Consider the following 12,887-nt stretch of genomic DNA (forward strand, 5'->3'; position numbering starts at 1 on the left):
TGATAACATTTAATTGTTAGTATAGGTTATATATGTATATATATATATATATATATATATATATATATATATATATATATATATATATATATATATATATATATATATATATATATATATATATATATATATATAAATATATATATAAATATATATATATGTATGTATATATATATATATATTTTTTTCTTACCCTTATAGCATACGCTTTTTTCAGAAATAGAAGAAAAAAGTAAGGAATAATGAAAAAAAGATTGCTGCTTTACCCCAATCCATTAGTCGACATAGCAGCACTCCTACTAGCAGCAAGCTATTAGATAGTTAATTTATGTATTGAACCCCCCTGCAGCAGGTTATTTCAGACAGCTTATCTAAAAACATATATAGTTACATTTATTTGTTGGTTTATTTATAGTAATCTAAGTTTTTAACTTTTAGGTTTTTAAATTGTGATTGAAAAACAACGATTATGAGTAAAAACATGGTATATGCAGTTTGTTGCTTTTTTTGCTTAGTTAAAATCAAATTGATTTAAATATACTTTCAATCAAAATCTCAGTCCTTTATCACCTAAGTTGTTTTAACTTTCAATTTAAAATCTTTAATATTGTATAATTTGGTGAAAAAATGCTTTTAACTCTTTTTGCTGTATTCTGCTCAAATTTTTTTTTTTTTTTTTTTTTTTTTTTTTTAAACATCTTCGCTTCCAACAAGGCTGCAAGCAGCCACTTATTAAAGTTGGAAGTTACTGTAAGAGAAAAGATGAAGATTGTAGAGCAAGATAACGATTGACGGACGATTTAAAAGATTGCAAATTATATGAATCAGGAAAGCAAGATGAAGGAAGCGAATTCCAAAGAGCTGATGTTCGAGGAAAAAAACTAGACGAATAAGCGTTTTTGGAGCACTTAGGAACAGTCACAGAAAAAGGATGACACTTAATTGAATGACGAGTAACACGAGAATGAATTTTAGTAGATGGCACAAGAGACGCTAGCTCTTTCGAGCAGTGCCCATTATAGTATTTGTAGAAAAGAGAAAGAGAAGCAACATTACGACGATGTGATAATGGTTGAAGGTTGGCTGCAAGAGCAGGTCCAACTATGTTTACAATGCGTTTTTGCACCTTGTCTAAAAGAGAAAGGGCATCATTAGAAGATCCGCCCCAGATATGGCAACAGTATTCCATACAAGGCCGGATTTGAGATTTATAGAGGTAGAGAATAGAATCCAGAGTAAGAAAGTGGCGAGCTCGATAAAGAGATGCAACCTTAGCAGATGCTAATTTTGCAACCGATTTGATATATGGTTTCCAAGAAAGATTGGAAGTAAGAGTTAATCCTAGAAGATGAAGAGTAGGTGACTCATCGAGTACATCACCGTTCATAAATATAGGAAGATCTAAATTATTGCGATAACGATTGGCTGAAAAAAATTGAGTTTTATCTGAATTAAAGTTCACCAGCCACTGTGAGCCCCATGCTGTAGCAGAAGTGAGATCCTTTTCAAGCTCAAATGCCCCCTCCAGGCAATCAGAGGGTGTTGGTTTCTTATCAGGACAAGAATAAATGGTAGTATCATCAGCAAACAATGCCACCTTAGATGTGAGAATCATATGATATGAGTGAAATTAGTTATTAGACTGTAAAAATCTCAACAAAAAAAATTTCTTTAATTAGAATTATTGTCATTTTAACAATGGGTTATTTTAGCGTTAAGTGTTGAATTTACAAAAATCTTTGTTTGTAAACAATTGTTAACTTTGAATGCTTTAAACTTAAACAGTCAAAGTTGCAAATCTGGTTTTGTGATTGGTTTTGCAAGTTTTTTTATTTTTTATTTCTAAGATTGTGTTTATTGCAAGTTTTAAATTCTGCATTTTACTAAAATAATGTATGTAAAAAGTAAGTAATGTTTGTTCATTTTAAGTTTAAAATTTGTTTATGGTAATTATATTTTTCAAGTTTAACAAGTTTTATTTTTAAAAAATAACTTTTTTTATATAAAAAAAAACAACTTTTTTTTCCAATTAATTTTTTTTTTTTTCAAACTTATTCAAGCATTGCAAGTTTATTATTCATTTAAAGGTTAATAAAAATTACTTTTTAAATGTCTGTTATTCTAACGCTATTTTTTTTATTTCAAAAGTTGTTCTAACGCTATTTTACTCGAATCATAGTGCTAATATTATTTTATTAAGTTTTAAAATTTGATAATTTATTTTATTAGTTAAAACTTTATAACTGTCGCATTTGATCTTAAATATTTTACATCTGATCTTAAATATTTTACATCTGATCAACTATTTGAAACAAACGGTTTGAAACAAACCGTAAACATTTGAAACATTGAAACAATTTGAAACATTTGAAACATTGAAACAAACCGTAAACATTTACATGTTTTCGATTTTTTAAATATTATTTAAGATCTGAAAGTCTATTAAGTTTAGTCTTATTATAGTTATGTTAAATAACTGTGAAGAAGAAACATGTTAATTAAAAAAAAAAATTTTTTTTTTTTTAATTTGATACAAGTTAAGGTTTTTATTTAATCCATTCAAAGTAACAAACATGACAGTGTTATACAAAGCAAACTCAAAACAAATCATAATGCCTAACAGATCTGTTATTGAAAAATTGGGGTTTAGGTCCTGCGACTTTCAAGCAAATTACTCAGATAAAGTAACTTTAATTTGGTGTAAAACTTGCTGATATTGCTAAAATTTGGTGTAAAACTTGCTGATAATATTCAGAGCTTTTGAAAAATATTCACATTTAAATAAAGACTGCGCTAAATTAGCAACTCTGTAAATTAAAAATGTATTTGCACATGGGAAACCCTGAAATTATTAATAAAATAATTATAAAAAAAACTAACATTAACAAAAAGTTTAACCATGAGATTGTTTTTAAGTTTAACCCTACATGTAACATTATTTGTATATTAATAATAAAAAATCAGACAAAAATGTAATTGCGCATATCTTTTATAAGTAATTATCTGATTGATTTATGAAGCTGTAAAGACTTAAGTACATACTATGACTGATATAGAGAGAACTTGCATTGTTGCTGCATTAACTGAGAGTTTGGGTTGGGGAAGCCATAAGTTTTTTCACAATACTTTATTTTTTTCTTCTTTTTTAAAAAGAACTGTATGGGTTTAATTTAGCAAAAAAAGTAGGTATAATTATATCTATATGCACTTTAGTATAAATATAAATTATTATGTATGTATGTATATGTGTATATATGTGTAATTTTCTTTTAGGTTTTAGATTTGCTGCTGACAAGAAGTTTATTTTTCTAAGCTCAGTACGGTGTTCGTTACTCATTGACAAAGTCGTAGATAAAAATGATTGCCAACTTTTAGAGTTTAACCAAAAACCAGATCTACGTACAGGCTACAAAGATAAATGGCAATATGAATGTCCAGCGGGATTTGGCCTGGTAGGATTGTATGATGACCAATCATTTATGTCAATTAAGAAGGCAAAATGTTGTAACATAACAGGTTTTTAAACATATTTATTTTAAAATTTTGATTGCATATCTATAAAATCACTTTTTTTTTTTCTTATATGATTTCAAATTAATGAACTAGGATGACCATTTTCAAGAATCTAGTAATTATTACTTAAATACTAATTATTTAATTGTTAAATTTGCACATTGGATTTCTAACAATGTCAAATTTCCAAAAATATCAAATATTGTAGAAATTAACCACTGAAAATGAATAGTGGATAGAAAGATCTTTTATATCTTTATTCCAAACAATTTTCTATAAAAATTCTAAAATTATTATCTAAAAGATCACAAATTTTCTAAAACAAATAAAAAACAACAAAACTAAAAGAAAAATTTGATATAAATAAAAAGTAAATTTTTTGGGTCCTAAAAGTTACTTCAAATACCATAAACTTTTTTTTAAGAGTTTTTTTGTTGTAGTTGCAGTAGAAAATTATTTAACATTGTATTAAGTACATCATATTTTGAAAAATATATGTATTTTTTGTTATAGATCAGGAAATTAAACCAGGCTGGAAAAGTAATTTTTTTGACAACTTAGCAGGTTATATTCAAGATAATAATAACTACGACTTTGAATTAGAACCTGAAGGTATTTCAATTGATTGATATTATTTACTTGGTATTTACTTAAATATTAATGATAGATTTTTATTTAATTTCATTTCAATTTACATTATAGTTTTCGCTATAATTTTTCTATTATATTTTTTGTTGTTTCTATTGTTTTAGGTTATTTAATTACAAATAAAGGTAGACCTTTTAGTCCCAAAGGAGACTCTACTTTAACTACTCGAATTATTTCATCTGGATTTTCATCTACTCCATTTTGTTTTCTTATTACACAAGTAGTGGTTGGAAATGGTGTCACTAATATTTACTTAAGAAATAATTCAACTGATTTGCTGATTAAAGTAATAAAGCCAATTTTAAAAGCTCAGTCTGAAACATTTCATATAATGATCAAACCATCTTCTCGTTCACAGGTAATTTTTGATTTTAATATGATAATGCTGAAATTTATTTTCTTGACAAATTATTTTTAGTTTTTTATAGATCTATTACTGTATTATGATTTTATTAGAGTATTAGTATACAAAATTCTATATTTTGTTTTTGTTATTATATTCTTTAATTTATTAAATTTAGTATAAAAGTTTATTAAATTTAATATAATTTATTCAATTAATTATAATGGCATCAACATTCTTTAATTGTACTAATTGCCTAATTGGTGTTTAATGTTATAATTGTATCAATTAATACTAGTATCAATTCATGGTAAAAAGGAACTCGAGTTAATAGCTCTATTGAGCAGTGACCGTGATAGTATTTGTAGAAAAGAAACAAAAGATGCAACTTTACGATGATGGGAGAGAGGTTCAAGCTTGGCAGTTAAAGCAGGTCCAACTACGTTTCAAATGCGTTTTTGGACCTTGTCTAAAAGAGAAAACGCATCATTAGAAGAACTAGTCCAAATATGAAAACAATATTCCATACAGGGATGAATAAGAGATTTGTAGAAGTAGAGAATGAAATCAGGAGTGAGAAAATGGCAAGCACACTAAAGAGAATCATCTTTAGCAGGTTTTATATAAATGTATATAGCTACAATAAATTCAATGTTTAATGCAAATATTAAAGTTAATGAAGCAATGAAAATAAAGTTAATGAAGAAGCATACAGCTGGCAGGTACCAAAACCAAGAATGGGAAGATGCTGTTGAATAAAAATCAGTGACTCAGCCTAAACTTGTAAGCAGCAGGATGTTATTGAGAGATCCAAAGAGCTTAAAAATTTTTATTCAAATTTTGACTATAAAAGAAATATTAAAGAGATCGTAAAGTGCTGCGACAAGTTGTGTTCATATTGAAGAGAATGATAAAAAAAAAATGTTTGGGCAGAATTTTTTTAAGTAAAACAAAATGATAAAGGTATACCAAGAAAAACAAACTTTGCTGTTTTACTTGAAGCTCGCCATCTACATGTTACCCAGTTTCTCAAAGTCTTTAAAATATATGCCGCAATCGACAGACGTTATAATTTATTCAAGCACGTTTAATTCCAAAGACTTTTAGTAAATGACATAGTAAAATTTCGATAAGAAATCTGAAATTTTTTTTTTTTTTATCAAATTATAGAATTTTTTTTTTATTATTAAAGATTACTAAAGAAATTGTTTAGTTACTTATTATTATATAAAAGTTTTTTTCTCATAATAAATTACTGTAGAATTTCTTTAATTATTTTATTTTCTAAATTTCGCGAAGTTCGCATTAAAAATATGAATAAAATATTTCAGTTATCTTAAGCTTGTCTATTGCTATAAATTATTTTTTGTGTTATATTTATTGTTATTAAATAATTATTATCCTTATTTAGGTTCTGTTAAAAAAATTATTTTTTTTATTATTTAACACAACCGCAAGCTGCTGACAGCAGCTTTTGATTTTTTCAAATTTTGACCCCAAGCCGCTGGTAGCAGCTTTTAAGTATGCTTCACAATTTATCTTGTTTTGTACATAAATGTTCACTTGAGACACATATAATTTGTTTGTTCTTAAAGTTTAATTAACTTTCTACATAATTAAGAACAAATTATAGCTATATTGTGTTATTATAAAAAGTTATCTGACAAATTTAAAAAAATCTTGAGTAGTCCTTGATTAAAAAAAACTTCTTTAAATTTAGTTCTAAAATAAAGCAGCATTAACACTGTAAAATTTAACTTGTCGAAGTGTATAAGTATTTAGCTAAGTAGTTAAAGAGGTCTTTTAGAGAAAAAATTATTTTTAAACATTAAATAAGTTTCGTTTTGGACTTAATGTTTTAGTTACTATTTATAAAACAATGGTTTTAAGCACTCTGCATTTCTTATTGTTTAATGATGCGTGTTATTCAATTAAATAAGTTATTTGTTTAGCTTTGATATATAGTTTGTTATGCTTTTAAAGAGATTTACTATTTGAATTTTAATTATTTGTTAATGTTATGCCATCCAAATTTTATTCAAAAAAATGTGCGGTTGCAGCATAAAGATTTTTGTTTAAACGACTTGTAGCGAAAGAGTTAATCTTATGAAAGTTTAATTAACACAATTTATTTGCTAAACTTTTCATTGGGTACAAGTATTCTCGAAATTCTTATTTAATCATGCGAGAATATATTTAATGAAATTTATTCTGTAAAACATGTATTGTTTATTTTATTTTAATTTTAAAATTGAACAATTACTGGTCAAGATAGCAAAAAAGTCATTATTGAATAAATTTTAAAATTGATATTGTTTAATGAAAAACTTTTTATTGTCAATTTTGGTAGTTTTTTGATTTGTAATTTTAAGAGGCAGGTTTTAATGTAAAATACTTGTCAAATACGACATAAATTGAGAAATATTAAATATAATATGTTTTTTAACATGTGCTGCAACACATTGACAATTTTAATTGCCATCTGTCTTGAATTATTGCCTTAAAACATTAATTATTGCTTTAATTAATAAAAGTGTGTCTGTAAATTTGTTAAGTGTAAAATATATAAATATTTTCTAACTAAAAATTTAAGAATTCAGCAAATATCTCTAATAAATAATGTCGTTTACCAAAATTCTTTATTAATTAAAAATGTGAGAATTTGTAAAATGTCATTTCAATAGGAAAACATAGAAAATGTCATAGTGATAAACAGTTTAGATAAACCAGAAATAAAGTACACATTATTTACATAAAAAGAAAAAAGATTCAGAATATATAATAAGGTGATCAATGTCTTTTTTGAATATTTGTTATATTTAAGAGAATATTTATTATATTTCAATATAAAAATCTTTATTTTATTTGGTTCTCGCTCTCATTGGAATTAAACACGCTTGAATAAATTATAAAGCCTGTAGATTGCAGTGTATATTTTAAAGACTTTGAGAGACTGGCTAACTCAGAGATGACGAGCTTCAAGTAAAACAACAAAATTTGCTTTTCTTGGTATACTTTTATTATTTTGTTTTAAAAAGTTCTCGCCAAACATTTTTTATTCAAAACCATTCTCTTTTACCCAGGTATATAAAAGTTAGCGATCATGATTCATAATTCGCTTTAAATAATATACTTTCAAGATCCCGTCATAATTAGCAGTTTGTGACCTAATTCGCCCCTTGACATATCTGCCATAAATTCCAAAACTACGTTATTTAAAATGCTATTTCTGATCAAATTGAGGCCTTTTTCTTTATCTACAAATAATATTATTGATCATTAAGGTAAATCGCACTGAAAAAACTGTTTTCTCAATCTTTCACACTTTGTGAGCTTGTGTTGTTGACTTTCTTCTCATTTTGTTTTGTTCAGATCATGCTAAAAATTCACCAAAACCTTTATCTCAAAATGTAAAACTTTTTTATCAGATTTATCTTATTGTTCTACTTTTTATAACTACCTTGGGACTGGTCCTATTACACACTTTTTTTGGGGCTTGGGACTGGAAGTCTTTTCATGATTACTTTTGTATTTGGTCTAATATCTTTTGTTTCCCTTCTAAATATTAGACTGAGTAAATCTTCTGAATTCAAGCAGACATAAAAGCTCTTATTATTTGATTGTTTTTCTTCTCCAGCTTGTTTTTAATTGTAGACTTTTTTAAATTTCTTTACCACAGACGTCTTTTTAATTATTGCAAGAAATTGACGCAAAAACATAGTCTAATGTCAAAGTTCAATATTCTCTTATTACTAGATTTTACCTCATAAGTTTTAAAAACTTTTGAGACTTTTAGAAAATCAATAATACTGTCATCATCAAATGCAACTTTATCATTTATCCATATGGGTCTCGTCTTTTTTTCATTCCTAAGGAAAAGTCAAAACTATTACTTTTAAACTTTTCCTCTTATAAATAACTTTTTCTGACATTCCACACAAACAGGCTTAACCATTGTTAAACATCTAAATCATTCTATCTTGTTTTGCTCTTTATGACTTTAGCTTGCATCCAAATCACTCAAGCTTCTATTGCTATAGTTCTTTCAAGTCTCCTGAACTCTCCTATTTTCTCTAAACTATTTAACAAGTGCTTAACTAAATCTTGTTATCCGACTTGTTTAAAAATGGCATCTGTGGTTTCTATTTTGAAAAACTTTGGAGATCACTCTGACCTCTCTAAATATTGTCCAATCCTTTTTACTATTATAAATCTTGGAAAATTTTTAAAACAATTGTTTTTAATTTGCTGTATTAAAGTCATATTTAATGAAAAACATTCTTTTTCATACCAGCTGTTTATGGAAAAACTAGTCCTTTTCATACCAGCAGTTTATGGTGTACCATAGGTTTTTTTTTGCATTTGTTAGCAATAAACTTGATTGCTTGTTTCTAATAATTATGATAAGGTTGATATTTTCTTATTGATGAATGGCAACTTTCTGAACTGCATTTCAATACTGACCTTTCATTTCTTTATTTGCTTGTTCATCATTCCGTTTTATATTTTACTGACTCATAACCGATTAACTGTGTTTTAAAGTTCTCTGTTGTATTCTTGCTTTTAAACCCTTCTCTTTATATTCTAATAACTTCCAAGTTAGTAACTTCCACCTTAAAATGTGGTTTCCTTCAGCTTAGTTGCAAGTGAGTTTGTTTTTTAAAAGAAAAGCTTATTTGCTTGTCTTTCTACTTTTTAATGTTATTAAAATTTTTCCCAACCATTTGATTCTGAAACATAATTCTTTAAAAACAAGACTTTATTGTGGAATTTTAGTTTTTAAAGCAGTTTTTTTGAGTTTAGTTTTTTTTTTTAAAGTTTGAGTTTAGTTTTTTTTGAGTTTAGTTTAGTTTTTTAAAGCAGTTTTTTTAGTTTGTTTTTTTGGAAGGTGATATTGAGGGGGATATTGCCAAATAAGTTAAGATCTATGAATTGTAAATAATTGTAAATAATAATCTTTTGTTTGAATAAATCAAGAAAATCAAATAGTTTAAATAATTATTTTAAAAAAGATTACAGAAAAAAAAGATAACAAAGCCCGACAGTTAACCAAGCCCCTGAATTTATCTTTATGTGAAATTGTATAAGCCAGTTAGTCTAGAGGAGAAAAATTTTTTCAAAAAACTTAACTTTTGTTTTGTTTTTTTATTTCGGTTTTTTTATTTTGTTTTAGCTTGTAATTGAATCAATATTTTATTTTAGCTTGTAATCGAGTCAATATTAACTAAAGGAATCTACACGATAGAAGAGTTATCAATAAAGGAAGAAGGTTTTTGCAAATGTATAAAATATTTCTATTTTATTAAACTGTAGCTAAAAACTATTTATTATGTACTATATTTGTTTGTTAATATTATTGTTTATTACAAATATTATTGTTTATTTTTAATTTTTTTAATAGTAAATTGTTTAAACTGTACAATCAATGAAGAATGTCTTCAACAAGTTGATAAACCAAAGTGTGTTTGTAAGACAAATTTTGTGAGAGACGATAATGGAACTTGTGTTTTTGCACCTCACTCAACCAAAAATCCCATAAGTGGTATTTCCAAAGGACCTGGTGTTGACGATTTTAGTCATACAAAGTCAACTGTTACAAAAAACAATATCTTAACAACTTTCAGCGATAAATCTACACTTCTTTTTAAATCTGTGGAAAAAAATAATAATCTTACATTGGTAGTGATAGCTGCAGTTTTTGGTGCTGTTGCCCTTTTGGTAATCATTCTAGCAGTTTACTTGTGCTTTCGAAATAATATTCCTATAAAGTTGAAGCGCATGAGTTCTTTTGAATTACAGTTGCATGAGATTGAAAAAATTGAGGGAATTGGCTATGCAAATGCAAGGTTTTCATCACATCAAGTGTCCATGGATTCTATTACTTCTGTCTCCAACAGTTTTTATCGTTCTTATATGAACAATATTGGAGCTGTGGTAGGTTTAACAGGGAAGATAGAAATAGGGGTTCTTATTTTTTTGTTCCAAATGTTAAATGTTTTTATTGTATAACTTTTTTTTTTTTTTTTTTTTTGTAATAGGAAGAAATTTCTGCACCAACTGTAGAAATAGTGAACAGGTCAAGCTTAGTTTCTGTTAAGGTTGATCGCACTGGAGAAGAGCCTATATACACAAGAATTAAACAATCTCATAACCAAAATGAAGCAAGTTTTTTAAACCAGAGTTTCATTATGAATGACACAGAGGTTTGTAATACCTTCACTATGACATTAAAATATTGAGTTTATTGTTTTGGTAATACTAATAAATAATAGTTGATTTTCAAAATTAGTCATCTTTGTTATTGTTTGGTAATGTTAGATTGATCGTTGTTATTATTGTTTGGTAATGTTAGATTGATCGTTGTTATTATTGTTTGGTAATGTTAGATTGATCGTTGTTATTATTGTTTGGTAATGCTAGATTGATTGTTGTTATTATTGTTTGGTAATGTTATATTGATCATTGTTATTATTGTTTGGTAATGTTAGATTGATCGTTGTTATTATTGCTTGGTAATGTTAGATTGATCGTTGTTATTATTGTTTGGTAATGTTAGATTGATTGTTGTTATTATTGTTTGGTAATGTTAGATTGATTGTTGTTATTATTGTTTGGTAATGTTAGATTGATCGTTGTTATTATTGTTTGGTAATGTTAGATTGATCGTTGTTATTATTGTTTGGTAATGTTAGATTGATCGTTGTTATTATTGTTTGGTAATGTTAGATTGATCGTTGTTATTATTGTTTGGTAATGTTAGATTGATCGTTGTTATTATTGTTTGGTAATGTTAGATTGATCGTTGTTATTATTATTTGGTAATGTTAGATTGATCGTTGTTATTATTGTTTGGTAATGTTATATTGATCATTGTTATTATTGTTTGGTAATGTTAGATTGATCGTTGTTATTATTGTTTGGTAATGTTAGATTGATCGTTGTTATTATTGTTTGGTAATGTTAGATTGATCATTGTTATTATTGTTTGGTAATGTTAGATTGATTGTTGTTATTATTGTTTGGTAATGTTATATTGATCATTGTTATTATTGCTTGGTAATGTTAGATTGATCGTTGTTATTATTGTTTGGTAATGTTAGATTGATTGTTGTTATTATTGTTTGGTAATGTTAGATTGATTGTTGTTATTATTGTTTGGTAATGTTAGATTGATCGTTGTTATTATTGTTTGGTAATGTTAGATTGATCGTTGTTATTATTATTTGGTAATGTTAGATTGATCGTTGTTATTATTGTTTGGTAATGTTAGATTAATTGTTGTTATTATTGTTTTGGAGTTTTAAATTGTTCGTTAGATCTTATTACTTTATTTACTCACAATTTTTTACTATTTCATAAGGATGAAGGAAAGCAATCAAATCACTTGGTGAATTTTTCTGGACCTGAGTATGGAGATTCTGTTTATGATGAGGATCTTTCTTCAGCAGAGTTTTGTACGCCTGGCAGTGATGAAGAAGAATTGCTAACAGGTTTGCATGAAATTGATAAAGAATCCATTGATATAACTGCTAAAGTTCTTGGGCAAGGTGTGATTATTATTCTTAAGGTTTAAGATTTTTATCATACTTAGACAAACTGATAAATGTAACTGAAATAATTTTCAATAAATTTTTATTAAGGAGATTTAAAAATTAAATTTTTTAAGATTTTTAATAAGTATTTATGTTTGCATCCTGGCTTATTATCTTTACTTTTATTTCTTTCTTTACATATTCAAGGGGTGAATTAACTTAAATTTACCTAATTGCTAAAAAAATTTCAAAAAAAAACAACACAAAGTACATTACTACTTTAATCAATTTCAAAATCAAATGGAAATAAACGAACTTTAGTCAACCCCATTAAAAATAAAAATTATAGACCTTTTTTTTTGTTTCTATTTCACTTAATTAAAACATTGCAGATAAAAATATATACTTTGCAATGAATTATATCTTTCTTGATAGAGAAGTTTGCATTTTTATGGGCAAGGGTGATCTTTTTATCCATTGAAACACATACGCAATCATTGCAGTCTTGTTTTGTCTGCCCATTTACTGACCCAAAAGAAATAATTTGATAAGTGAGATATGTTACCTACAACCATTTTGTTATCTACAAGCAAAAGTTTTAGTATTGACATTTAAGGAAAAAGAAGAGGTGATAATTAGGGATGGCAATCCCGGAAATATGTACAAATTGTTCATTCTGAAATCCTGGGATTAGTCTCTAAAATTTCCCAGGATTTCTGTATTGTCATAAAAAAAGTAAGAAAAAAGTTTTAGCTTAATTTGTAGTTAAGTAATTTGTACATTATAAAATGTAAATATAGGCTTTGGTATTGAAGCTGATTGCTTTTAAAGCTGTTTATTCTCTTGGCAAT

At 26.4% G+C, this 12,887-nt stretch overlaps 1 protein-coding gene across 3 annotated transcripts in view; it reads left to right on the top strand.

Moving 5' to 3' along the window:
* The window catches only part of LOC100214787 (uncharacterized), a 44,752-nt gene that overhangs the window by 21,243 nt on the left and 10,622 nt on the right, over positions 1 to 12,887 (top strand). For all 3 annotated transcript variants that reach the window (XM_065799563.1, XM_065799562.1, XM_065799564.1), the window contains 7 exons: positions 3,274 to 3,516; positions 4,027 to 4,125; positions 4,266 to 4,519; positions 9,707 to 9,785; positions 9,906 to 10,438; positions 10,543 to 10,707; positions 11,865 to 12,051. In XM_065799563.1, the coding sequence (XP_065655635.1) occupies positions 3,274 to 3,516; positions 4,027 to 4,125; positions 4,266 to 4,519; positions 9,707 to 9,785; positions 9,906 to 10,438; positions 10,543 to 10,707; positions 11,865 to 12,051 (1,560 nt within the window). The remainder of the gene's footprint in view (positions 1 to 3,273; positions 3,517 to 4,026; positions 4,126 to 4,265; positions 4,520 to 9,706; positions 9,786 to 9,905; positions 10,439 to 10,542; positions 10,708 to 11,864; positions 12,052 to 12,887) is intronic.

The sequence above is a fragment of the Hydra vulgaris genome, chromosome 06, assembly GCF_038396675.1.
Source record: "Hydra vulgaris chromosome 06, alternate assembly HydraT2T_AEP".
In the NCBI taxonomy this organism is placed as follows: Eukaryota; Metazoa; Cnidaria; class Hydrozoa; order Anthoathecata; family Hydridae; genus Hydra; species Hydra vulgaris.